The sequence below is a fragment of the Pelecanus crispus genome, chromosome 2 (genome assembly GCF_030463565.1).
Source record: "Pelecanus crispus isolate bPelCri1 chromosome 2, bPelCri1.pri, whole genome shotgun sequence".
Lineage (NCBI taxonomy): Eukaryota > Metazoa > Chordata > Aves > Pelecaniformes > Pelecanidae > Pelecanus > Pelecanus crispus.
This window is the reverse complement of record NC_134644.1, coordinates 139,279,330-139,306,273: the sequence shown is the minus strand read 5'-3', so window position 1 is coordinate 139,306,273 and position 26,944 is coordinate 139,279,330. Positions and strand designations below refer to the sequence as shown.

The window sequence follows — 26,944 nt, the reverse complement described above, 5'->3', positions numbered from 1 at the left end:
GTTTTCTGTTATAAATCAAATTAACAGGGTGAAATAGCTACCAACACAAAGTTTTGTTACTTTCTGTAGCAGAGAGTTGTATACACTTCACTAAAAATCTTAAAGCATTGCTTTAAGAGTTTCTGTGTCACAAAACAAATTCCCAACTTCCCTCCTTGACAGTAAGCAAAAAAACCAGTGCTTGAAAAATTAAGGAAGAAAAAAATTAAGATTTTCTACAATATAACATGGAACTATTGTGGAACAGAAAGGGCATTGATCTATTAGTGTCGGCAAACACCTAACGAGCAGTGCTGTGCCTTTTACTTTGCCACTGTAAAGGAACCAAATGGGGGCAGTGGAGTCAAAATTAACTGTTTACTGCATGACATGCCAAGTGCAGATACACAACTGGCTGTTTGATGTGATCAATTGAATACACAGCAGTTCAGAATTGTTATACTCGCTGTTGTTGGGAAAACAGTTATTTTTTTCTCATCAGATAGCAATTATGTACTTCATAAATAATTGAGCAATTAAAATCCTTTCTAAGACAAATCCTTTCCTAAGCTAATACTTAGACCATATTTCCTTTCCATGTTCACCAGGCATCTGCAGTTTCTGTCCTTTTTCACTGTATAGCAGGGTCCTGTCTCTCTGTTTTGCCTGTTTCTCTTCATACAGTGTGCAGTCCAAAGGAACAATGTGGGTGAGGTCCATATATCTCCATTTACTCTCTGTAAATACTCAGTGTGTAGTCTGTAAGGCCAAGCAACAGATAAACACCATTGCTTTGACTGAGCAAATGGCTCTGAAACAGAGAATACAGTCAAGGTCAGTAGATATTTCACAAGCCCTGAAAGGGAAACTCCTCAATTCCTATCACTGCAGACAATACTGCATTAGTTTGAATTAGTTTAAAATCATAAAGAAATACTAGTCTAACAGGACCTCTAGAAGTAATCTAGCCCAAAGCAGGGCCAACTTTAAAGTTACACCAGGTTGCCTGAGGTCTTGTCCAGTCTAATTTTGAGTATCTCCAAAGATGGTGGTGACACCACAGCCTCTTTGGGCAAATGCTTGCAGTGTTTGACCACTCTTACTGTGAAGAATGTGTCCGTTCTTTCCCAGAGATTCAGTTCAGGAAAAGAGGGGATTACACGAAGCATTAGGGCTGAAGAAGAGGGGCAGCATGTGTGCTAGGCAAACCCTGGAGGTGCAAGTGGCACCAGGGGCACGGAGAAGATGACTTCTAGAGCTGTGAGGTCTTTCAGGTCACATACTGGATGGTAGCAGTGGGAGCACTAATGCTGTGTAGGGCTGGAGAATGATCTCTGGATCTATGAGTAATAGAGTGATGCAGTGCTGGTAGTTTTTGTTTCTATTCTTTTGCAAGTGAAAATCTTCTATTTGAGGCCATTTCATCTTGAGGTCAAGATGGTATTCAAGCATTTCTGTAGCTCACAGTATGATGAGGGCTGTGTAAAGAGTTTGCATAGTCAGTTGCAACCTTTTTAAGATCCCTTGTAAACTTGTGTTAACTGACAGAAAAGGGCCATTTACAGTATCTTCCCTAGCCTGGGAGAGATTACTGGGAATTGGTGATCCTGCAGAGCCACCCAAAGCGTGATGTGGCTTGCCACGTTGCTCTGCAGAGCCGTATCACTTGCTTGTCAGACTTTAGGCTCTCCAACACAGCACCAGTTGTTGCAACCATTCATTCCTGACACTGTGTTGCAGCAGCAGCGTTGTAGGCCTGAGGATCTCTGATTGTTGGCTGCTTGGTTTTTACCTCCAATAATAATTCAGTCCTATTAACAAACATGCTATCTGTACTACATTGTTGCCTTAGGCCACAGCCAGAAGTTGGGACTGCCTTATGCTACATTTTCTCTGTGTGTATCACAAATCCATGTGCTACTCATTCAATGGATCAGTTTTAGTCCTGCTGCTTTAACCGAGCTGTGCAGGGCAGTACTGGTCTTAAGGTTTTAAATGTGGTGATGTGTAAAGAAGCAGAACACTGTCAATTTTTTTGGATCCAGTTCCTAACTGAGAGGGCCCGTTGATATTGGTGGAGTCGTGCAAGTGATTAATCTGCTTTTTGTGTACAGTAAGTCCTGTTCTGTAGATAAATGAAAATCCATTAAAGGACAGTGTTCACCGTCTTACCACGACACTTCCAGAGGGCATGGGAGTTGATTTGTAAGGAGGTCGAGGATCCAAGTAACACAACAAAGAAACAAACTTTTTTTCCCTTAAATGTTTGCAGAAAAGAGGATAAAGGCTCTTTTAGGCATGCCAGGCTGAAAATCTCCATTTTAAGAAACTTTTCCTCTAGAAAAGCTGTAGAAGAATCTGCTTAAAGCCTCATGTTTTGCAGCACAATCAGCTGCTGCCTGTGGCATCACTTCCAAACCAGTTTTCTTTCCCCCCAAAATAATCAAGCCCATTTTGTTTGAAATATTTTACATCCTGTGCTACGGCACTTGTCTCATGCACACATTTAAACATGCACACACAGGAATATGCTGGGAGATTTTTTTTCTCTAAGGCCAAGACAGGGAAATGATGGAGGCCAAGTCTGAAGTCTCTTGCTGTCAGTGATGGAGATACAAAGGTTACTGGATAAGCTCTGAGCCTCTGTGTGAACATCTTAGATCAGCTGAGAATGTGTCAAGGTCTATAATGTTACCTAGAAACTTTTAAACCTCTGTGGATTAGGAAAACCATTCCCACGGCTTACTTTGCCCCTTGGGCAAAAATTGTCATCTCAAAATGGGATAACTTAAGGGACATTACAACTCTAGAGGCTGTAAGCTATTTCCTTCTGACAGTGCAGTTTGGTCCTCATGCGGTATTAGATGATTGTTTTGATTTCATTCCTAGCTTCACCTTCATCATCAGTCTTTGCAAAATAAGAAAATGAGATGGATCGGTTTTGCTGTACTTATCTGTTGGTGCCCCCATAATTCTAGAAGATAGAGTTAATTTTGGCAGAAGACATACTCTTCTCCAGCAATTGCACTCCAGTGATGAAACACAGATTTCTGTTAAGCCTGAGCAGAAATAAGTAAGAGAGAAAAAAGATGTAATTCTGCTAACAGTTTTGATTCTTTTTTTTCCCAGTAGTTCGGAGCGTGGGAGAGATAGAAATGGGAATGGGAAATCTTGATGCAATAATGATTGCAAACATAGCCCAGCATTGAACTTCAGGTCAAGCAGGATTACAGAAATGAAGGAAAAAACAAGTAGGCTAAGAAACATAGAACAAAATATACCAATTAAAATTATACCTAAGTTGGAAAAAAACTTTGTGTGCGAGCTTATTTGTAAAGCTGATGCACTACCCATCTCAGGCAAACTGCTGATTATTTTTTCAATTCCAAATTCTCTGATCACTTACCCTGGGAGAAAATGTTTGCTGGAACTTGCTGTATTTCTACCAGACTTTTAATTATCCTACTGGGATGCTATTTACAGTCAGCATTTTAGGGCGAGTCTTGGAGGTGCAGTTCCTATTAACATTAATGATTTGTGCATGCTGTGAAGATAATTATAATCCCTTTGCAGATTAAACACTTGGTGCTGTCAAACCTTTTCCTAATGCTGTAAATCTGAAGGCATTCAAAATGGGTGCAGGGCTTATGTTTTTTTTCCCCATCTGAGTGATTGCAGTATTTTTGACCGCTTTGGATGAACAAAAAGATCTCTCCAAGACTGATGTTATCTGCCAGAAAGCACAGTTATGAATGAGTGACCTGGTTAGTGTAGGTGTTCAGGATCTTTGAAAGTCACACCAAAAAGTCTCTACAGTATATCCTTCTTGGACCTAATGTAGTTAAAGTGTATAAAAACTTACAAGTTTTAATTCTTCGATTTAATTTAAATCCACTCTTAGATTGCTGACAGCCCATTTTGCATTGATATGCATTCAGTGCAGCAGCAGGACAGTTCTGTGAGTTTCAAGAGTTGTGGATAAAACCAGAATGTGATCCCGTGAGAAAAGTAATTGCTCTCCTTTCTGAAATACAAGCTTCTCCATGCACTAAGTGCAGTATATCTAGTTTTGGTCTCCATGGATATGTTATATCTCTAGTTGAACACAAAACTGATGTAAAGAATTTAAACATCAAACTTGTAGGCATGCTATGCTGGTCTACAATCAAATTAATGTGCAGATAATTGCATGAGGAATTGATAAACATGTTTCAGACAGAGAGGCCTAACTGCGGGTATCCTCTGCCCTGGAGACCTCTGCTTTGTAACTAAGCCAGTATGGGAATCCAGAGAGAGACAGAAATACAGCTGAGGTACTCACATCTTCAAGCTACATAGCAAAACAAGGCATTTAAGAGAAAGATATAAACAAATCAAGACATAATGCAGCCCTAAAATTAATTCTCTCTTTAATATTATGCAGTTACACACATAATACATACATTTAAACACAGAGATATTGAGATAAATTCAGGCCCATGGATAAGTGGGTTTCCTGGGTGGGAAAAGCCCTCACACTTGTTGGCACTGGCTGATGAGGTATCTGTTCTGCTTCATCTGCTACAGGCAAAGCTGAGCTGGCTCCTGTTTAGTTCAAGGCTGTATCTGCCTTTGCCATCCATCCACCCCAACAGAACATAAAGCTTAGTCACATTTATCGCCTCTTTCTTCTTCCAACCATGCAGTGGTAGTAAAATGTTAATTAATTCTTAAGGGTAATCTAAAGGTTTAGCTCATTAAAATGGCCCCTAAATACCTTGTAGTTATTCAGGGAGGTTATCTGGCCTACCCAAAGCCTCATGGAAACCCTGGTGGGAATGGAAATCAAATGTACTGGGAGAGTCTAGGAGTGAGTTATTACCATCTGAGATCCCATTTGAGGTACCCTTGAAGGAAATTGTGTTACCCATCTGCATCCAAATTACAGTCTGCAGTTGTGTGATATTAAGAGCAAAAGTTTTAAAAATGGGACAATAGTAAATTTGTTTTGGGGAGAATTTGGCTCAGGCTGCATAAACGGTTTGTGGTGTTTAGCACTGTTCAATACTTTACGAACTTTCTGTACACTCTGGGTAATCTCCATTTTAGGTGACAAAGACGTGCCCAGGCTGCATGTACACTGGGCCAGGCTTGGTGCTGCTACTACTGAAGTAGTAGCAAAAAGAGATGCATTCATCCTGTGTCCAGGGTCTGAACTGGAGGCAAACGCAACACCTCTGCAGAAAAGTTTATTTCTCACTGCCTGTCCCCAGTTATCACGTTCACTCCTTCACTGCTTGCAGCTGCACCATCCAGGAAGAAAGCTCTTCCAAACCTCTTTAATAATATTTGAAATAGCCTTTTTAAAAAGGAAGAGGAAATACAGGTATCGCACACCAGGAAGAACACAAGGAAGAAACCCAAATTCACTCAGGGCCATTTTATGCAATGGAGAACATTCTGAGAATTTCCAAGTACATGACCTAGGTGAAACATGGAAGGGCAGATCTCTGTGTAAAGTAGCATATTTCCATGTAAGTCATGTGGAGTGACGCCAGCTGAGACTGGAGATTAATCTCTTCTTTAAAGTTTGTATTATTTATCTTTAAAACAATACACAGGTTTTGTAAGTGGAACTGCAAAGCACTCAAGAATATTTACATTGCAGCAGGAGGGCCTTTTGATTCTGTGATCACCGCTCCTGCCTGCACTTCTAGTTAGTGTTTGTGTAAATAAGAAAGTATCCATTACTGGTAGCCCAAAAAAGGAAGCACATAATAGTCCTCCCAGTGGGTAAATGCTAAGAAAATATCAACACTCTCCCAGCCCCTTCATGTGCACTCCTCTGCAAGTCCAGGAGAGACCACTTACCACCGCAAGGAAAATGTTCAAAGCTAGAGATGGGGGTATACTAGGTGATAAGTCATTCAGGGTCTCTGCAGAAAATTTCTCCCAATTCAGCTGGCTGCCTCCATCCACATGTCACAAACTTGTCATGTGCTGCAAGTTCAGTGAGTGCAAAGGACCATTGGGCAGCACCTGGCCATGCTGCAGGCAGAAGCAGCAAAGTGGAGAAGGTGGTAGGAGAGAGAACAAAGTCATGTTTGGTGGGTGATGCAGTCCTGAGGACACCTGAAGAGAGTCTCCTGAGAGAAGCCTTGAAGGTCATGGTGGCAGTGGAGGGATCTTCCTAGACTAGATCCTCCACTTGATGTAAGTCTGCAAGGTTAATTGGTTTCTCGGCTCTATATGCTGAAGCTCATTTTCTACCACATGCACATGTTGTGGTTCTGTGGTAGCTTAGCCAAAGGATATTGCTACCAAGACAGATTTGAACACAAGAAAGTGGTAATAACCAGACTAACTGCATACTTCTGAGCTTCCCTCCCCTGCAGAGCTACCTACACACCCCCTGAGGACCTTTGGGTCCTCACCCTGGTTCTTGCAGGTAGAAGAATCACTCAAATCCCATGGTGTTGACAGACCAGAGTGGGCCATGGTGGGCCTAAAGCAGACCCTCCAACCAAGCCAAGCACCAGGGATCATTCCTTCACCCTCTTTTCTCTTTGTCACCCAGCCCTGTCCCACTCTGGCCGAAGGCCAGTAGTAGATTACAGCAAGTTTGGTAGTTACACCGCTGGCAGGATCCAGGGATGGGAGGCTGAAGACACGGCTGAACACATATGAAAACATGGCCTTTTGGATTGCTGTAGGATCTGGTGACTTCTCCATTATTTCCAGTCTCCAAACCAATGACCGATTTCTTCCTGAAAGCGATTCTCCGCTTTGGTGGTTATTAGTTTGTGACCTGTGTGGCTCTTCTATGGGCTGATTCTATGATGATTAAGAAAAGTCATTTTTTGTATGCTAGATATTGTGAGTTTTCTGCAGAGGTCTTTGCATCTAATGGAATGTTTTAGGGACCCATAACCTGAAAAAGGTTGAAAATGCCTGCTACTTTAAAGTAGAGCTACTTTAACTGTAAGTCATCTGCCTCTGCATGGGAATTCTCTGGTGAAGCCTGCATTGCACAGATGACAGATGACTGGACATAATATTTTTTCCCTCTTTCTGAAATACTTGGTTTCTTTTACTGAAAACAGTGTCAGGACCCCTTTCATATATGCAGCTAGGACTGATCCTAAACTTGACGTGTCTTGCTTTTCTAGTTGCCATAGTGTTAGATAAACTTCCACAGGTGTGTTTAACAACATGAGTAAAATTTGTCTCTTTTTTTTTTTTTTTTTTTTTTTTTTAACAGGGAAAGTGTGCACATTGGATTGACTTATTTTGGTATATTTTGGGCATCATTTTTGGTAAACATATATGCTTCTTTTTATTTAGGCTAGATCAAAGAATACGGTAGTACCTGGCATATAGAAGGCGCTTGATTCTTTGGGAGAGCTCTGCATTTCTGGTGGATTCCTCCATGGGTTTCCGTTATGGATACTACTTCCACACAGATAAGCTCTCCCCTGGTAATGGAGCCCTCATCGCATTAGAGGAATTTAATGGTTGACAAGAGTAGAGGCATAGTGTGGGACTGAGCTTTGGGCATCCATGAAGAAAGGGATCAGGACTCTGAGCTTGATTTGAAATTGCGCAGGAAACTGATATGATAGAGCTCCATGTCTTGCCTCTCAGCTGAGACTGTTACATACGGAAAAGCTTTTTCTATTTCCTTCAGACTGAATTAGGGCTCACAAAATCTTGCTGCACCTTTACTTGCATGGTACCTGCACATGTGTGTACACAAATGGGTAGAACTCAGGGTAGCGTACGGTCTGCCTACAATGCAGGGACTCTAAGATCTCTTAGAGTTGATTAGATGAGTTACAAAGAGGTGCCTTATCAAAAATCACATTTGCCTAAGCCCATCATCTGACTGAAAAGCTTTGTTCACTGTTCTGCTCTTAAACAGCAAGATATGCATGGAATTTGGATGGACAAAATAATTCAGAATATTCTAGATGCTGCAGATGCTAACAGTGTGCAGTTCAGAATATTTCTTTGCAGCCTGAGAGCCAAAATCTGCCCTGTACACTGACACAATTACACTCACTTACATGAAGTGACATGGCTGTAACTAATTGGACTAAGCAAGCAAACTTTCACTGCACATAGCCAAAGACAAACTCTGGCTCCAAATGTTTTTCCCTGAATACATTTTCATGGTACCTGGCCTCATTTTAGCCTGAACAATACATTTTTGTCTACAGACACTAAAAATAGTTCATGTACTAATTAAAAAAACCCCAAGCTGTGACAGAAAACAATAAAGGCAAGGAAATGGGAAAGCATTTTTACATAGCCAGCAGCTTCCCTGGCACCATTTCTAGCTATGAAGAGGGTTATTAGCAAGCCCAGAATTATATAAACAGTTTCCTTTGCCAGCCAGTGTACACCAGAATCATCATTTACTTTCAAATTATTCAAGTCAGCAAAATCCACCTTTTCATCAGACCAGTGGAAAGATTGGCAGAGGTTTTTAGAAGTGGGATTATGATCAGAAAAATGACTCTCTTTCTCAACAGTTCAGTGCCCTAATTTCATAAACTCATTGTTATTCCCGCTTTCTTCATTGACAAAAAAAAGGGTGTTTATTCCTGCTAGCAGAGCACGCTCATCAGCTGCAGGAGGGGGAGCTTCATTCTTCTCTGCAAAATGCACCATCATCAAAATCGCCCACTGACTCCAAGATGCTCAGTCTTTGCTACTGGATGTGATAACTGAGAAAGAAATAAACAGATTGAGTTTTGGGCTATGCTAATACTGGTTATAGTTTAAAACAGCAGTGCAAATCTGATCAGGAGTTAATGACAAATAAACAGCCTTAGCCACTTTTTGCAGGAATTTAAATAATGAATTTGAGGATAAGCTATTCATCTTTTCAGCTTTATATCCTGATGAAAAAGGAGCTGACTGGGCCTAAAACAGGGCTAATGTTTGCTCTAGATCTGGCAGAATAGTGAGGATGCTCTGAGACTGTGCAAGGAGAGGCTGGTGGCTGCAATGTGCAGCTGAGAGCGAGGGAGCTGCGTCTCAGGGAGCCCTCGGGCACACCAGGAGGCCCCGGTTCAGTAAATCCTCCAAGATTGCATAACTTGGAACAAGTGAACAGTCCTACAGTGGGGTTATTATGTGCCTCGGGTTATGCAAGTGCTTAAGTGTTTTGCTGGGTAGGGGCCCTAATCTCTCAGTATCATTTTCTCCTATCTTTAAAATGGTAATAATGATTCCTCCATCAGGAAGGGAAGTAATTGATTTAGTCATGATTACAGAAAAGAGGGGGTCTGTAACTACCAAACAAAATAACCCAAAAGCAGGAGAAATGAAAATTATGTGGAAAAATATCCTGGGATGTTTATTTTGTAAGAGGCAGTTCTGTTTTGTGAAGTGCTTATGTTAAACTGCCACCTTCTCTTACTCTGGCTGATCATGTGCATTTAAAAAGTAGAACTACCTGGTAAACCCTGCAGGAAGATAGCTAACAAACAGAAGCCAAGTGGGTTGTGTTCCTCACACATCATGAATAGATGCCTTCACATCTGAGCAAAGCACAAGTGTCCTATTTGGCCTGAAGAACCAGGACAGGTTGTCTGAATAATAGTCTGACTTTCCAGAACGAGGAGTTAGAAAACTCATCACTTCATGCATCACTGGTTAGGCTGCAAATGCTCTTCTTCAAATACTGCCAGGTACTCAGCATGCTCCCTTGAGAGCGATCCCTGGAGAACATTTTTCTCAACATCACTAAGACAAATGAAAATTGGAAGGACATGATGATTACACTTCTAGATTGTAATAGCATTTAGAATTAAGATAAAATAAGAACTAACATGAGAAAATGTACTTACGACTGTGATACTATTATTCCATAAGCCATAGGCTGATTATTCAAACAGAAGCTGTAGTTGTAGCCTGATAGAGTAAGGGGAATGTTCTACCACGTGCACTAGCTGAGCCAGTCTCATCGTTAATTGCTGCTGGTGGGGGCAGTCCTGCTGCCCTCTGCCCACCCTGCCCTGGGCTACCTCCCCTTCCTCATGCTGGCCCAGGTGCTTCAGTTCAGTTCAGCTCCTTGAACCTGTAAAAAGAGAAACTCAAAGGAAAAAAAAACCCAAAACAAACCAGGAAAAGGATGTTTTCCAGCCCTGATCCACTTAGGTTGGCCATACAGATTTGCCTGACTTCAGCTGCATGGAAGCTCAACAGCAGCTCTGTGTTCATCTCAGTACTTGGACATTTCTTCAGTAACTTATGGGGCAGGTGAAGGCCTTTAAAAAATCAGCTAAAAATATCCTGATAGATAACTCTGCTATATTCCCACTAACCTCTAGAATTCAAGCAATTTCATGCATCATTACCAACTCCAACCAAAATCAATGGTTGTAATTGAGACACAGCAAGCCAATGTGTGTCCCACGGTAGGGTTGCACCTGACAGGACTGCCAGCACAAAGCGGGTGGAAGGGGAAGGCTGTTTGCACAGCAAATGACCTCTGTCAAATATAGCCAGGTACTCAGCATGCTGTCTTACGAGCAATTTGATGTAGCACAGCTCAAGCTAGTCATTGAAACAGCATTGTGCTTTCCGTATAACAGCACGGGCTATGAAACTATAGAAACCTTCTTTTATGTATCATCTACTGTTCTCACACAAGGTGATTGTTAGTGAAGACAAATTACTCCTCATTTTTCTTACGTACAAAATGTTGCTATTGCTTTAAGCTGTCAGCTACACTAGCAAACACCATGATTTGGTTATTCACTTTAGTAGGGATTATTTCTTATCAGGAGAAAGTCTACTTTTTCAGAACAAGGGGAACAAGGGCCTCTTACGACAAACTCAAGTTGTAGCTGACCGTAACGCTCCCAGGAAGCGTGATACTGCGTAGCAGGATGGAGACAGCCTGTAGCCTTTGTAGTCACATCAGTCACCGTGTTGTCTCAATATAGAATGTAAGCAGGTTGCTTTCGGAAGGGTATTTCTGTAAGGTAAATAGAGCTGTGTGCAAACACAGGTCTAAAAGCAAAAGAAATGCCCTGCAGGATCTTTGAAGTCTTCTCATTTTGTTGCCATTGGATTAACCTCCTAGCAGCAAAGAAAAATGAGCTCTATTTGTGCAAGTTAGGACCTTCCAGAGAGTTTGCTCATGAGGAGGTGTGGGCATGTGGAATGCTGCAGGCTGACAGATAATGTATTTGAAAAAGACTTTGAAGTTGAGTTGAATAGTCCTTATATCAGGTCCTCAAAGTCACTGCGGCTGTAAGTTAAACTTGAAAAATAAAAGAGAGGGATTTTACTACCAGACATATTTTGTTCCCAGACTGAAGCTTTTCCCAGTTGCAGGTGTTTGCAGTCTTCTGCCTAACATGGGGTAGATGTGCACCATAGGAATGGACAGAGAGTAACAGTTTGGCTCTGCTTTGCATGCTTTATATAGAGAGAGCATAAATAACCATGGTAAATAATAGAGTTGGTAAGCATGGTAAATAATAGAGACTAGTTCTCTTTTTAATATACTGTTGGAGCTCATTTGGCTCAGTTTTGTCTTTGTGGTATTATAAACCAAGAAGAACTCCATGTAAGGCAATGGGGACACTTTGGTTGGAAACAAGAAAACAATGGAATGAGACTCATTGGAACCATGTACATGTTGGAGAAATTAGTTGAAAAACATGTTTCACAGTCTTGCTTTCTTTTCCCCTCTTACCATATGATACCGCAGTTATGTTTTAGTTTGGGAATTTGAGTTTTGAGTACCCAAAGCTAAAATAGGTCAGAAATGGCAGAAAAGTACAAAAATGGCTGGCAACTTGAGCTAGACCATGGTTTTCAAAATCTCAGAGCCAGCAGCAACACCTGCTTTTGAGAGGACTACAATACAGTCCTGAGATTTCTCCTCACCTCTGGGGTTAAGAAGAAGTATTTTGGCACCGAGGGCATGAGTGGATCAGATGACTGATGACCTCTGTTCCATGCAATGCTCCTCTGTGGCTTATGAGGAAGACAGAGCGAGGGCTCTGCCCATTCCCTAAGCCTACCTACACATCCCTTTTATATCAGCCTTGGCCGAAACCGCTTTTCCTTGTAAAGTTATCTGCATGACAAAAAGATAACCAGTAGCAGGGCATGAGCAACACCTACTTTCTGTGGACCATCTCATGTCACACTAGAATGAAATCTCTTCTTATTTTGCTGGAATTGCCTGTAAAGATTTCAATGCTATTTCATTGCCTGAGAACACATCGCTGTGTTTCTCTGTCCTTCTTACTCACAAGTTACCTAGTGCTACTCCTCGTAGTGAGGAACTAAACTAAAAGGTAAAAAACAAAGTATTTGCTGGAACAAACTGGGTGAGCTTGTTGTCTCCTTTAATTAAGATTCTTTTTCCTGGTTGCTCTGAAGAATCTGCTTTACTGCATCTAGTAGAAATTTTAACATTTTTCATTTGTATTCTGTTTTCTTTTACTAGACCATTGCAGACATAGTTTCTTGTTTTTCTGTAAACACATCCACTAAGAGAAAGCCACTCTTTAATCTGTTCCAAACTCGCCCAAGTTTTACTGACTTATCCCTTTAGCAGAAGTCATCTGCACACAATTTATCTACTTATAAAGGTAGTTTCTACATTGATTTGCTAATACTTTGCCTCTCAGGTGAACTGCAGGAATCCAATAGGGGAAAGGAAAACATAAAGAGGCATTCCTGCTCTCACACTGCCTTTTACCAAGGCAGGCTGCAAGTCTTGTTCTCCTCTCACCCACCACAGGAACTCCCCCGACGTTCGCTATTCACAGGTTCAAGTTTTAGGCTGGCAACGTGCCAGTGAGTTCATTAGTGGCACACGGGATAACAGCGCAGACCCAGTCCTCCGGGATTTAAACAACATTTTAACAGCAACATTGTGATGGCTAGAAGAAATTAAACTCTGGCTGGCCTGATCTGTCTCGGGGGGGTCCGAGTACCCACATGTAGCAGATAATATAATAGACTGTTACCTCCCATCTGTAGGCAGCTTTGGGAGACCAGATGTCTCTTGCCTTAGTAGCTAACTATCTGCAAATTGAAGTGTGCAAAGCTAACATATTTTTGCAGTCACCTCAATACTTACTTTGGGGATTTGATTTTTGGCTAAAATGATCAGGTCTCGTTAAGCCTGAAAACCTCTTAGGACTGGAGATAACTGAAAACCAGAATCCAAATCTTCATGGTTTAGGAATTTACTTGGGATTCCATCCCGCTTTCCTTGTGCACCTGCAAGTACAGCTTCTTTTTTTTGTTTGTTCTGGAAACAGAACTTTTAAAAAAAAAGGAAGAAAATGAAAAACATAACACAAGCAAATGCTCCTGTCTGTGTGGGATGTTCCCTGAAATGAGAAAGCGCCTGTACCAATAAACCATGTCCAGTGGCCCCAGGCCATCCCCACTCGCTGGGCTGCGTGGAGGAGGATGGGGACGCTCTGGGACAGCTGTGCGGGTCACCGCTATGTGAGGGACCGCCGTGCAGGGCAGGACTGCGCAGTTCACGGCTACGTGGGTCCCTGTTGTGCAGGACACGGCTGGGTGGGACATTGCCGTGCAGATCAGTCCTGCGAGGGCCACCGCTGTGCAGGACGTGGCTGTGTGACATTGCTGTGCTGGACGTAGCTGGGTGGGAGGGACATCACCGTGTGGGATGTTGCTGTGGGGGTCACTGGGGTGTGGGGCATTGCTGTGGGGGTTACTGGGGTGTGGGACATTGCTGTGGGGTCACTGGGGTGTGGGACATTGGTGTGGGGGTCACTGGGGTTTGGGACATTGCTGTGGGGTCACTGGAGTGTGGGACATTGGTGTGGGGGTCACTGGGGTTTGGGACATTGCTGTGGGGTCACTGGGGTGTGGGACATTGCTGTGGGGGTTATTGGGGTTTGGGACATTGCTGTGGGGTCACTGGAGTGTGGGACATTGGTGTGGGGTCACTGGGGTGTGGGACATTGGTGTGGGGTCACTGGAGTGTGGGACATTGCTGTGGGGGTTATTGGGGTGTGGGACATTGGTGTGGGGGTCACTGGAGTGTGCGACATTGCTGTGGGGGTTACTGGGGTTTGGGATATTGGTGTGGGGGTCACTGGGGTGTGGGACATTGCTGTGGGGGTCACTGGGGTTTGGGACATTGCTGTGGGGTCATTGGGGTGTGGGACATTGCTGTGGGGGTTATTGGGGTTTGGGACATTGCTGTGGGGTCACTGGAGTGTGGGACATTGGTGTGGGGTCACTGGGGTGTGGGACATTGGTGTGGGGTCACTGGAGTGTGGGACATTGCTGTAGGGGTTATTGGGGTGTGGGACATTGGTGTGGGGGTCACTGGAGTGTGCGACATTGCTGTGGGGGTTACTGGGGTTTGGGATATTGGTGTGGGGGTCACTGGGGTGTGGGACATTGCTGTGGGGGTCACTGGGGTTTGGGACATTGCTGTGGGGTCACTGGGGTGTGGGACATTGCTGTGGGGGTTATTGGGGTGTGGGACATTGCTGTGGGGTCACTGGAGTGTGGGACATTGGTGTGGGGTCACTGGGGTGTGGGACATTGGTGTGGGGGTCACTGGGGTGTGGGACATTGCTGTGGGGGTCATTGGGGTGTGGGACATTGGTGTGGGGTCACTGGAGTGTGGGACATTGCTGTGGGGTCACTGGGGTGTGGGACATTGGTGTGGGGGTCACTGGGGTGTGGGACATTGGTGTGGGGTCACTGGGGTGTGGGACATTGCTGTGGGGTCACTGGGGTGTGGGACATTGCTGTGGGGGTCACTGGAGTGTGCGACATTGCTGTGGGGGTTACTGGGGCTTGGGATATTGGTGTGGGGGTCACTGGGGTGTGGGACATTGCTGTGGGGGTCATTGGGGTGTGGGACATTGGTGTGGGGGTCACTGGGGGGTGGGATATTGGTGTGGGGTCACTGGGGTGTGGGACATTGCTGTGGGGGTCACTGGGGGGTGGGACATTGCTGTGGGGGTCACTGGAGTGTGGGACACCACCATCTAGACATTGCTGTGAGGGTTGTCACCATGTGGGACGTTGCTGGGAGGGACACCACTGGGGGAGACACTACTGGGGGGGGTGCATGGTGGGTCACCGCTGTGTGGGACATGGTTGTGCAGGACATCCCCGTACAGGACATCGCTGCGAGGGTCATGGCAGGGAGCGGGGGCGGACGGCGCGGTCCTGCCCGGCCCTCCCTGCCCATTTGGGCAGGGAGGGCCGGGCAGGACCGCGCCGTCCGCCCCCCCCCCTCCGCCCCCGCTCCCTGCCCGCCGAGCCCGCCCCGCTCCGCCGGGTGCCGGTGGCGACCGGAGGGCGTAGCGGTGGCGGGATCCTCAAGTCGGGGCGGCACGGTGATGGGCGGCGCGGCGCTGTCGGGAGCGCTGTGGCTGGGGCTGCTGTGGGCAGGGAGCGGGGCCGGGGGGAGCTGCTCGGGAAAGTGCTGCGAGGGCCGGGATGCCGCCTGTGTCGGCGAGGGATGGAGGGAGGGGGGAGGCTACGGGACCTGCTACTGCGACGGAGGATGTCGGCGAACCGGGGACTGCTGTCACGACCACGGCCAGGCGTGCCCGGGTAGGTGCGTCCGCCCCCCGCCCCGTCCCCCCACCCCCCCCGCCCTGGGGGGGGTCGGGCTGGTCCGCAGAGAGGCGGGGGGGGGGGGGGGGCGGGCGGAGAGGGGATCCCCCGGCCACCCCCTTTCTCCCGGTGTAGTCAGCTTGATTGCCTGCAGGTGCTGGAAGTTTTCCTGGGGTTTGGAGTAAGGGTCTCAGCTGTGAGGGGGGGCTCTGCAAGGCCAAATTTCTCCCTGGTACCATGAGCCTCAGGGTGGGGGCATGAGCAGGGACCAGGCTGGGGCTGTGTGAGGCTAACAGCAGGCACAGGAGTGGGAAGAGAGGCTTTTCCCACACTAGACATTTGCTAGGTTTCTGGATTGGCTGTAGTACAGTGCCTGGGGTTTGCCTGTCTGAAGTTATTTTCCCTCTAAAATGTGATGTTACTTGCTTTTCACTCACGCTCATCCCGAACACACATCGATTACAGTGGGGATGTAGGATTACAGAGACAACAGGGAGATTCATGTAGCACCACCTGTGTCTCTGAGTTGATTCCTCATGTCTTGCCAAACAAATATCAATGAAATAACTGGGGAAATCCCCAGGATGAGGTTTTGTCCGCATTTCTAGGAGCAGAAATCAGCAAAGATCCCCTGTGAAGGCAAGGACTTCAAAATGAGCATAGGGAAATGAGTGAGAGGGTCCTCTGCCAGGCTGCAGGGGAAGGCCTGGCTCCCAGGGGAGGGGTGGCAAGGAGGGGAAAGTGGCCCAGTTCTACCAAACTGGACCCAGCAGCCTTGTAGGTATTTACACCCCCTCTTTCCGTGGTATTTCTGCCCTTTGCAGTCTTCACAATTTGTTCTCCCTCCCTCTGTCTGAAATGCGGGACACTGCCCTTGCTGTACAGGTGCCGCAGTAGCACCCAGGCAGCCTAACACCTCTTCCCAGCTGGCTGGACGCATGCCAGCCTACAGCCAAAAAGTCATGAGTCTCTGCTGCACAGTCCTGCAATTAGGGTGTATTTAGCAGGCTCAGAGCTGTGCTGACATAGCCACATAGCTTTGGGACCCAAGTTGGCTTGCGCCTGCCTGGTTTGGGAAGGGGGAGTACAACTGTCGGATGGTGTAGACCTGTCCTCGGTGATGTAAAGCTGCACAGAAAGACTCAGCAGAGCAGAACTCTGACCCCATGTCTCCAGAGGAAACACAGTCAGTTCTCTGACCACTAAGTAATCTCTCCAGAATAACAGAAGGGACAAAACGGTGTACCACAAGGTCTAACAGAAGGTAGTATCTTTAAAATTAGCATTTTTAATATATATATTGCTCTTTCTTCAGGAAAATCAGTAGGGGGAGAACTGATAAGATGTTTGCTTGTCATACAGCCACAGCATATTGCATCTTTTCAGTAAATCAAATGATTTTTAATATTCAAGTATAACAGGAGAGAGCTAATAAAGGTGCACAGTGTTAGCCTTAAAACGGAGCTGTAATTCAATAAAAATGTCTGTGCTTTTCAAAAAGAAGCTCAAACTTGTGTTTGAAAAGTTCTAGTTTAGAGACTTTTCTAACCATGAATTCTGGCACCTGATGATGCGTTTTTGAGATGGTATTTTTTATCTCAAGCTCTGTGGTGGCTGCCTCAAAAGGCTTGATGTGCTTGTGCTGCCTCTGTCTGGTACCTTGCGTGGACAGTGGGTGCCCTAGATCCAGGCAGGAAGATGGAGTCTCAGTGAAGTCTCTCTCTCTCTCTCTCTCTCTCTCTTTTTCTCTCCTGCACCAGAGCTGGAACTTAACAGTCTCTGCTGGCCCAGTTCAGGGAGCTAAACCCGCAGGAAACTAGTTCTGTTTTCTCTGTTGCCTGTTTCTGGCTGGTTTGACTCCTTGCACACCTCTCTGCACAGTTGTGGGAGCACCAATGCTAGCGCAAGCAAAGGGAGCAGGATGTTTTGCATGAGTGTAACATGGGAGGACAGGCAGCCTGGTGAGGTGGTCCTAGAACTCGTACATCCAAAACCTACAAAGAGTCATTCTTTTGAAGGCAAATGATCATACATACTTTCTATTGCAAGCAGCCAGTAAGTTATGTTTTGCATAAACAGAAATTCCAAATAGTTCCAGTGGCAGTTTGTATCAACTTAGACAAGTGTGACTGGAAATTTTAAAGTTATTTTGGTTCCTGTTGGATGTTGAGGTCTCACCACTGAGTGTTTCTAAATGCTGTCCATATGTTCAATGACACCAAGGGTGTTTATTGGCATAGTTCACTCTGAAATACTGTCCTGAATGGAGAGTTGAAAAATTTAAAACAGAAATGTGAAGAGAGGAGACGAGCTGTTCTCATGCTACAGGTTGCTTGTCAACCTGTTCACCACTTATGATTTCAGCACTTGCTGAAATGATGTTTCACCCTTTTGCGAATATTTAACAAGATGAGGTATTTGGGGAAAGTGGAAAGTGCCTCAAGTATACGTAATCAAGAAATGTGTTAGGAATAATACAAAAACAATGCTCCAATATAATAGAAACTGCTGAAAGGAGGGGCATCCTAAAGCTGCCAAGGCCATGGTTAAATTCTGTCGTGCCTAAAAATTGTAGTAGGTCTGGAACTTTAAAAATAGATGGCTCAGCAGAAGTCCATGGGCTGCTGAACCTAGGTCCAAGGGTTTTTAAATAAATTTCCATGCAGATCTTAAAATAAATCTCCTTATAGTTCTAACAATGAAGAGTATTTTTGTACATAGAGAGCATTTTAAATAGAAACTACTGTACAATGAGAAAGCCTGAAAAAGGAATGACCTCGTCATTTGAATGGAAGTGGTTACTCTGAGAAAATCCACAGATCCTTATACATTACAACATACATTGTGCAGTGATTCAGTGAAGATACTATAATCCTCTTTTTTCCAGACATGGGAAAAAATTAAATACAGTGTGACTCAGAAAAAAAATCTATGATTCACAGTGCTGTAAATGAAAAAAAAAAAAAAAAAAAGTCCTGACACCTCAAGCTGTGTTTCATAGGGTAGCAACGTAGTTTTTCCGTGTATTTTTGAACTTCCAAGTGTCTTATTAGCTTCCACATTTTGGTAAGTACCTGAGCACAGATCCTGTACTTCAGGTTGGTTTGACTTGCTTCCTTCTCATTGTTTCAGTGAACCATCATCCACCATCATTGTGTTAGGTAAGCTGGACCAATAGTAACACAGACAGAGACCATAAAGATGTAGCTGTGGGCCCCTGATACTTCTTTTTGTATTTCAAGAGATGGCACCATTCCTTTTATGTCAGCTCTGGGACTCATTCTCAGTCATGCTGGGGAATTTGACATCTTTCCAATGAGGCACAAAACTGATGTACTGTCCCTTAATAGTTGCTGGATACTGAGTGCAAGAATGACATTATGATCCCACTGGCTAAATTCCATTCTAGCAACCCAATATTCTTATTATTCCACATGACTAAGGCAATTCATACTTCTTGTTCTAAATCTTGATGACCATAAAATTGCAATGTATTGCTGCAGATGACCAATATTTAACTGTCAGCTTGGTTTAATTCCAGTAAGATGTGAAGTCATCGCTTTACTTCTTATGCAGCTACTCAGTCCCTTTGGGAGTTTTCTGCGTGGAAGAAGTGATGTTAGACCTGATGTTATCTGCATATCAAGGTGCTAATATGGGATTAAAGTTATGTGGAAATTCTTACTTCTGCAGGTCATTCATACAGCCAGCTTGGAAGCGAGTCAACAGATAAGGGAACTGGGCTAGATGACACTTACTGTCCTTTGGGTACTCTAGGTAGAACTAAGATATGTGATCAGGCATTGAAGTCTATGCTTGTACTATTAAATAAAGTGAGGCCAAGGACTGTTTTCTGGCCCTGCGGCCAGGTGGCAAAGACTGTGAGGTCCAAACTACATTTAGCACTTGTCCTAGCTATCCCATGGTGGGGTCTAAGACATTTTTACTATCACTGTTTTGTTTTTTTTTTTCTAGTTCAAAATGCTTGAAACAAATGTCTGAGGGTTGTGCTGCAACATGCTAGAGTGGTGCCTTCACAGCCACAGAGACTGTGCCATGTGCCATTGGGTACCCAGATGTGTCTGAGGGCAGTGCCCGGTGGTGGTGTCCGCTATCTGCATGTGGCAAAGGGAGCCATATGCTTTTTCCATGTTATTTTCCAGTGCTGTTCTACAAATCATACCCAGGAGCTGTCTGGGAAGTTGTTTATCAGTAAGTAGAAGGAAATGCCAGAGAATGCGAATCATTAAGCAGGATGGAGAACTGGTGGCCCAAAGCCCAGGGCTACTCTGTGGTTCTGTTTCAGTGGAGTTCCTTAGGGCGTGGGATGTGGCATCCTCAGCCACTTGTATGCCTGGCACTGTCAAAAGTGGGCAAGTTTGGTCAGAACAGGTGCACAGCGAGAGGAAAGGAGGAGAACTGTAATAGTGCGGTAAGGATATCTGCCAGGCAGCCTCTGTCAGGAGTTTTACCTGCTTTATGATGTCTGTAGGACTCCAAGAAATTAGAGATGTAGTGAGGGAGCAAACCTAGCAATTTCTGTGTCTTATGAAAAGAGTCACAAACACCAAAGAGGTTATCACATTTTACTCTTTCTTCCCAATGTCTTGCACTGGCAGAATCCCAGAGGGCATAAAATATTTTCCGGAAAGAGTAGTTTGGTCCCATCACTTTCCTGCAACGTTGATACAAGTATGTAACTAGTGGTTAAGCCGTAAAGCTTCTTGGGGATTTAAATCGTAATCAGGAAATATATATATATATAAAAAAAAAAGATCGAAAACACGTGATATGTTCCATTACAAGCTAATGGGAAACAGTGTACATGGGAGAGGAAAAAGCTTCATTTAACTAGATAATGAGAGGCATGACCCAAAACAATTCAGAACTGATTTAAGATAGCCCAACCATGGATTATAACATATATTTTGTACCACTCTCTATGTATCATGTTGGAGACCTGCCTTTATAAAGCAGTGGAAAAGCAAAGTAAAATGTTATTCACACTGCACGGACAATAATTTTAAGCCTATTTGCAATGTGCAGTGAAAACAAGCCTTTGAAGAATTGGGGAATTTCCATATCAATAAGAAACTCTAATACTAACATAAGCACCTTCAGGTTTTTATAAGACACTGTGTGATGGTATTTCAATTACATGACATTAATTATAACTTTATTGAAAAAGCAAGCCCATCAGAGGACAAAAAGCAGCTAATGATATTAGGGAAAGCAGCATGAACTAATACACAGTGCTGCAGTGTTTTGACTGCTTGTCTCATTTCACGGTTAAGGAAAGCTGCAGACACGGCCAGTCCCTGCTCGCCCAGCAGCATGCCGTGCACACACGGAAAAGCTGGTACTGCCACTGGTGTCCAGGCAGAGGACATTCCCTCTGGATGCACACACTGACGAGAGGGGAAGCAGCCCGGAGGAATGCGGCTGCCCAACCTGGAGCACCTACCAGGTGGCCTCCAGGAAAAGAGGCTACTGGGAAGGGACCACCGGTCAGATTAAATGTCCTTGTAGGCCACAGGTTGAGGACTACTCAGGTAGGGAGATGACAGCTTATCCTCAGAGGATTCTTCTTCTTGACGGATGCCCATGTGCAAGACATTTTTCTTACCTCTTCTTTCACGGCTCTGCCTGCCGAGGCTGTGCAGACCTGAAGTTCCTTGTTGGAGGGGTTGTGTTTGTTCCATCAGAAAGCACCCAGAGATCACCCTCATTCAGCCTCTCAGGGGTCAGCGCTCAGTACAGTTTTGAAGAACTGTACTATTCATTTTGACTTGCTAAAAGGGAAATTGTTAGGCCACACAGTTTTCAAAACATGGGGCTTGGTGTTCCTGGAGATGAGGCTAAGGAAAGTTCAGTTTCATGGAAACATGTGAAATAGTTGTGTTGTTTTTTACTGTTGTGTACTGTGTTAATGGACGAATAAAGTAAAGACTTGTGTGTTATGTAGCTTCTTACTCGGGAATAATGTGTCCAGTACAGTATTCTGGGAATCAGGCTGCAAAACCTTTTCTTCTAGAGTAGATTATTTGTATCCACCTAGAAGATATCTGGCATATTGTTCATGCTTACATTAGCAAGGTTGACAGAGCTATTGTTTTGCCAGAATATAATGAGAAATGCAAGAGAAGGAAAAATTATGGATTGGAAAAATGCGTATCATGCTTATATAAATGAGAACGACAAGGAGCAAGCCATCATTATTAGATGCACTGCAGAGAATAAAATAAGGAAGGAAATGGGTAGTGGATAACAGATATGATAGATCTGAGCATTTCTGAGATTCAAGACAATACCGAAACTGAGATGCTTAGTCAATCATTTATAACTCTCCTGGAAAGGTTAAAAAAAATGACAAACATGAAATAAGAGCTCATTCTCTACATAATATGATGATTTAGTTTTTTTCTAAAGAACCTGTGTGATATTTAATCAAAAAGGTGTCAAAGGCCATAAACCTGGCTAAAGGTTTCAACAGTTGCCAGAAAAATACCACAGAGTACAAAACAAAGTATTTTTCTTTCTTCATCTGAGACCTTCACTGGGTCTCAGATGTGAATTTAGCTGTGAATTTAGCAGATTAAGAGAGAACTTCTTTGTACCTCTGAGTATTAGGCTGGGTTAGGAGAGACCAAAGGTACAAGTGTATGGTACCTGTTGTATTGATGCTCTGCCTAAGGGCAATGCAGTTTTGTATGATCCAAAGTTTACTTTCAAAGTAATGGCACTTTCCCCATAATGTTTTGGTCAAGTTCAGAGGAATTTTGTGACCCATGAGAACTAGAATTCAAATGTCCAGTGGACTATTCTATAATTGGGAATGAGCAAAAAAGGCCCTTAAAATCACATTTTTACAGATTTTATTTAGTATGTTTAAATATCTGCATTGTTGTAAAGCTGTATCTATATCAGTAGCTATACAGACACAGAAACACAACTCTACACATGTCCCTGCATTGTTCTGAGATGAAACAAAACCAAAATTATCACCAAAAATTGTCTTTGCAGCAAGGACCATGGATCAGGACACCCTGTGTCAAAACAGGGCAAGAAAGCTGTGACATGGGAACTTATTTCAGTGTTGAGGAAAAGGGGTTAGAAATCAACCTGTGGGGAATCAAGAGGGCTGAAAGGCTTCCTGAATTCTGCTACTTTATGTTCCAGCCTTTAAACAAAATCTGGTGGTGTAGGAACTGCCAAGGTAGGTCAGACCACTCGCTGGTCTAGATAATCCATGAGCTGGTCTTCTTCGGGGCTAAAGCCGTATGCTTCAGAAGAGGGTACAGAAGAACCCCACAGCTGTAGTGAAAGGTTTCCATGAGGAGATGTTTCTTTCTGGACAAGGGATGGAACAGGGAGCCAAGCACTGCAGGCAGGTTTGAATGTTAAATGGAAAGATGCAAACTCCTAGAAGAGCATTTAAAACCCTACAAATAAAAGTACATAAGAAAGAAAAAAACAGACACAGCCTTATTACACAAGCTTTTGAGAGCAATTAGGATAAAAGAGAAGTCTTGACTACTAGTAATGTTTTAATACTGCTTTGCAGCTCTTCCATGCATTGTAGGGGAGTGGAGTCATTGGAGTGGCTGTGCAGAACAATGTCAACCCAATCTGCGGATACGTAGGCGCTATGTACAACAGGAACCTAAAAATGGTGGGGAACCTTGTCCTGCTCTAGAGGAGAAGGCTGGCTGCCTGGAATACCTGACTTACCAGGGACAGGACTGCGGCCATGAACATGGTATTCTCTCTTTGATTTATCTGTACGTTACGCCTATCGGAGCCTTCACAAATTTTACTGATGTCAATGAACAGGAAAAAAAAAAAAATCTATCTGCAGCTAGCTGGTTAAAAATACAATTTAAAATCTTACTTTCTACTGTCATATTGCTCTTTATTCTATTCTTATATTTTTTTCCTACTCAGGCTTTTCTTAATTTCTATTAAGCAAACAACTGAGCTGCATGCTTTCCTTCAGTTTCTTGATTTAAGCCCCTCAGTAAGTATCAAATTATCTCCATGCAAAGTTAGAACACAAATTCAGTAGGAAACAGGAAACAGAGCTCCCTGGAAGATTCCAGCACATCCTATTTCCTCACAGACTAGAGAGCATGCATTCCTAGATATATTTCTTCTGAATAAGAAAAGATCTTAGCTGTATGGAATGGGGTTGAGGTCTGATGTTGCCAACATTTTACCACTTTTTCAATAAAGTCAGTCAGCATCACCATCCACAAGCTCCTGATTCATTCACCCACTGTTACAGTAATTGAAATATGACTCAGCTGTGTCTTGCTGCCTTACTGTAACTGTTTTCTTCCTCAGTCCCTGCTTTCATAACTACCTCTGAATACGGTAAAGAAAGAAAACGACGAGCAGCATCTTCTCTCTGGCCTTCAGACAAAGAAGAAGCCGGGTAATCTATTTATCGTATGCATGTGGGTCATCTTGTTCAATAGAAAATAGCTGGCTACAGAGAAAAATGTAATTAAATTTGTAATGATTAAACAATAGGCTATAGCTTGTACTGTTTTTCTCTCCTGTAGTTCATTTGCATCTTCTTGATGTTGTTTTTTATTACTTGCTAATTGTCCTGAATTAGGCATTGGGGTCATGGCAAATCTGAGGATAGCTGCTTTTGAAAGCAAACAGTAACTAGTGCTAAACCAAAGGGGAATGTATCCATAAGTCTGAGAAATTAGACGTAGGTCTCTGAACAAACAAAATGGGCTGAATGTGATCGGCCTGAAGAGACCTTTTTTTTAAAATTAATTGACACAAGCAGTAAAAAATTCTGTTTGGTTACCAGTAGAGATGGTTATGAAGTTTAAATTAGGTTATTACTGGGTCTGTAATGCTCGTAACGCTTTGCCCTATGCTACTTTCCCCAGAACAATAACCTATTCGGTGTTCTTAAAAACTCTTTTCCATTTTCTCTTTTAGCAGCATAGAAGAAAAAAATATGGGTTACTGAGACCTGTTTTTCAACATAATTTAAGATTACAGAACACAACCAGAAAGTGAGATTATACATAAAGCATTGGAGTGGGGCATGGAATGAGAGAGTTTGGGTAATGTTTTTAAGAATCCATTAATTAGGTTAGGGTCAGAAACAGACTTGTCAGCAATCATGGTGTCTAACTTGCACTTCACATACAGTACGTAAGTACATTTAAAGTGCATACCTAGCTTGTGCTTTGTCTATCAGAACTAAATCAGTACTTTTCCTTCTGAGCAGATATTGTGTGGAATTTAAAACAGAATCGCTTTCACACCACTGTGCTTTGGAGAATCGGCCGTACGCTCGGTGGATGCAGTACCTACGAGAAGGACATACTGTGTGTGTAGCTTGCCAGCCTCCAGCTATGAATACTGACACACATCGTTGTTCTGGAGACGGCCGTAGTGCAGATGGGTAAAGAAAGCCATTTTTCTGCTGCCTTTTCTGTAGCAAAACCCAGTACAGAAGTTGACTTCTCAAGGTCTCATTAAAAGCTGCATTTATTATACCTAAAAAATCAAACAGCTCTTATCACTTGTAGAGCTACCAAGATTTACCCTTTCAGTTCTCACAGAAATTGCTTTTAAAACCTAGATAAAATTGGGAAATAATTTCAGTAGTCAGTACAAGTTCAGTGTTTTGAATGCTTTATTTACTATTGTGAAGGGATGATACAACTTCTATAGTGCAAGAGGTCTTTTTGCAGCTACAGGCACTTTTACTTAAAACCAGTATTTCCTGCCATAATCCCAAACCTGATTTCAGGTTTAACAGTGGTGGATCAGTACTCCTCTCAAACCTATACACCTGGTTTCTAGAACAGTAATTCTGAAAGTAGACATTTAATATTCAGAACAGATTTTTATTTGATCTGTACATTTATTAACATGCATGCTACTTAATACCTGTACAACTAGCTACTCAATCCACCATCCTGCATAGTCCAGAAAGCATTTTAAGAGCTGATGAGCTAATTAAAGTCCTACATTATTAAGCAGATCTAATCTTCTGATATGTTACACAATGAAACCTAGTAACATGAAATACAGTTTTCAGTGTTTTAATTCCTCATTTATTGTCACATTTCAGAAGTAAAATCTTACACTGGGAAGCAGTTGGCAACTCTCAGTGCCGAGGAACCTGGAAGAAGATTCGGCAGCTGGAGCACTGTTCATGTCCCCTTGTGCATAGCTTTATTTTTACATAAAAGTTTGAAAGACCTTTAAAACAGCAACAACAAAAACATTAAGAAAATTAACACCAGTGCCAAGAAACCTACATCCTTCTGCTGCATTTTCTGGAGCCTAAACAATCTTTAAAGGAGTCAGAACTTCAGAAGAAGCATTTTGGGAAACTCTCTGCCTTAGTACAAACTGCTAAGACCAGTCTTTGTATTAGAACACTAGAAGCATGTTTCCATGTTTCTTTTTTGTAATTAAAGAGCTAACGTTTCTAACTGTAGTAGCTGCTTTTCCTAAAGTTCTCGTTCTTTAATGGCCACAGTCCTGTCTACAGGCACTGCTCCTACTCAGTAGTGAGCCAGCCAAATCTTCTCAAGTCTGAGAATAGTTACTGTCACCACTAAATAGCAAGGGTGAATAAAAATGAAAGTTTGAAAGCTAAAACCAAATTTCAGTTTAGATCCTTTGTTCCTTCCCAACATCATCTAGACAGTTGTTTATACAAGTGGATAAGTATTCTTCCTCTACATCGCAGTTTTCATGTTCAGCCACCTTCATAAAGACATATGACCAGTCAGCGTTGTTAAGGAAGTAGTCTTGCTCAGAACCTCATGTCACTAATACACAGTGTGAACTTTATGGCAGACCAACCTAACAAGACTTCATGACTAAAGCCTTGGCTAACATTAAAAAAAACCCAACTTATTACTAGTTAAAACTGCTCACGTACAATGATTAACATAGAAACCTGCAATATTAGAGCACTGGCAAGACTGCTATGCAGGTAGCTCAGATCCTTGTTTTGTTACCTATTAATTACCTTGAATTACTGTTACAGCATTAAAAAGGCTGCATACTGCACTTTCTCACTTGTCCTGTACCTGCTATGTCTTTTTAAATTGTTGGCTTACAGCCACTCTAGCATTCCTTGCTGAAGGACAAAGCCTGTATTTTATCAAGATCCTGATATTCACAATGTTTGCTGAAAAGAAATTATGCCCTAAAGTTGAGAAAATTTATTGTTAAGACATGCAGCATCTTTGTGGAACCTAAAGACTACCGCTTGCTGCTGTTTCTAGCAGCTGCAAGAAGAAACTGTAGCGTCTAGTGGCAAGAATGAGGAAGGTGATCTGGCTGAGGTCCTGTCCACAATAAGAGTATGAAACAAACCTTTGTAACTGTACTT

The 26,944-nt window shown here is 43.3% G+C and overlaps 1 protein-coding gene across 1 annotated transcript; it reads left to right on the top strand.

Moving 5' to 3' along the window:
* The first annotated feature begins 15,338 nt into the window (after positions 1-15,338).
* SBSPON (somatomedin B and thrombospondin type 1 domain containing) lies at positions 15,339-25,784 on the top strand. Its single transcript, XM_075706164.1, has 5 exons — positions 15,339-15,555; positions 23,123-23,317; positions 23,902-23,992; positions 24,815-24,991; positions 25,667-25,784. Exons 1-5 carry the CDS (start codon positions 15,339-15,341, stop codon positions 25,782-25,784), a joined length of 798 nt encoding a protein of 265 aa, XP_075562279.1.
* Positions 25,785-26,944: the final 1,160 nt, after the last annotated feature.

Coding starts and splice junctions, on each gene's coding strand:
- SBSPON (XM_075706164.1), top strand. CDS start 15,339: ATGGGCGGCGCGGCGCTGTCGGGAGCGCTGTGGCTGGGGCTGCTGTGG. Junction 23,318..23,901: donor GGACTGCGGCCATGAACATG/GTATTCTCTCTT, acceptor TTTCTTCCTCAG/TCCCTGCTTTCATAACTACC. Junction 24,992..25,666: donor GACGGCCGTAGTGCAGATGG/GTAAAGAAAGCC, acceptor GTCACATTTCAG/AAGTAAAATCTTACACTGGG.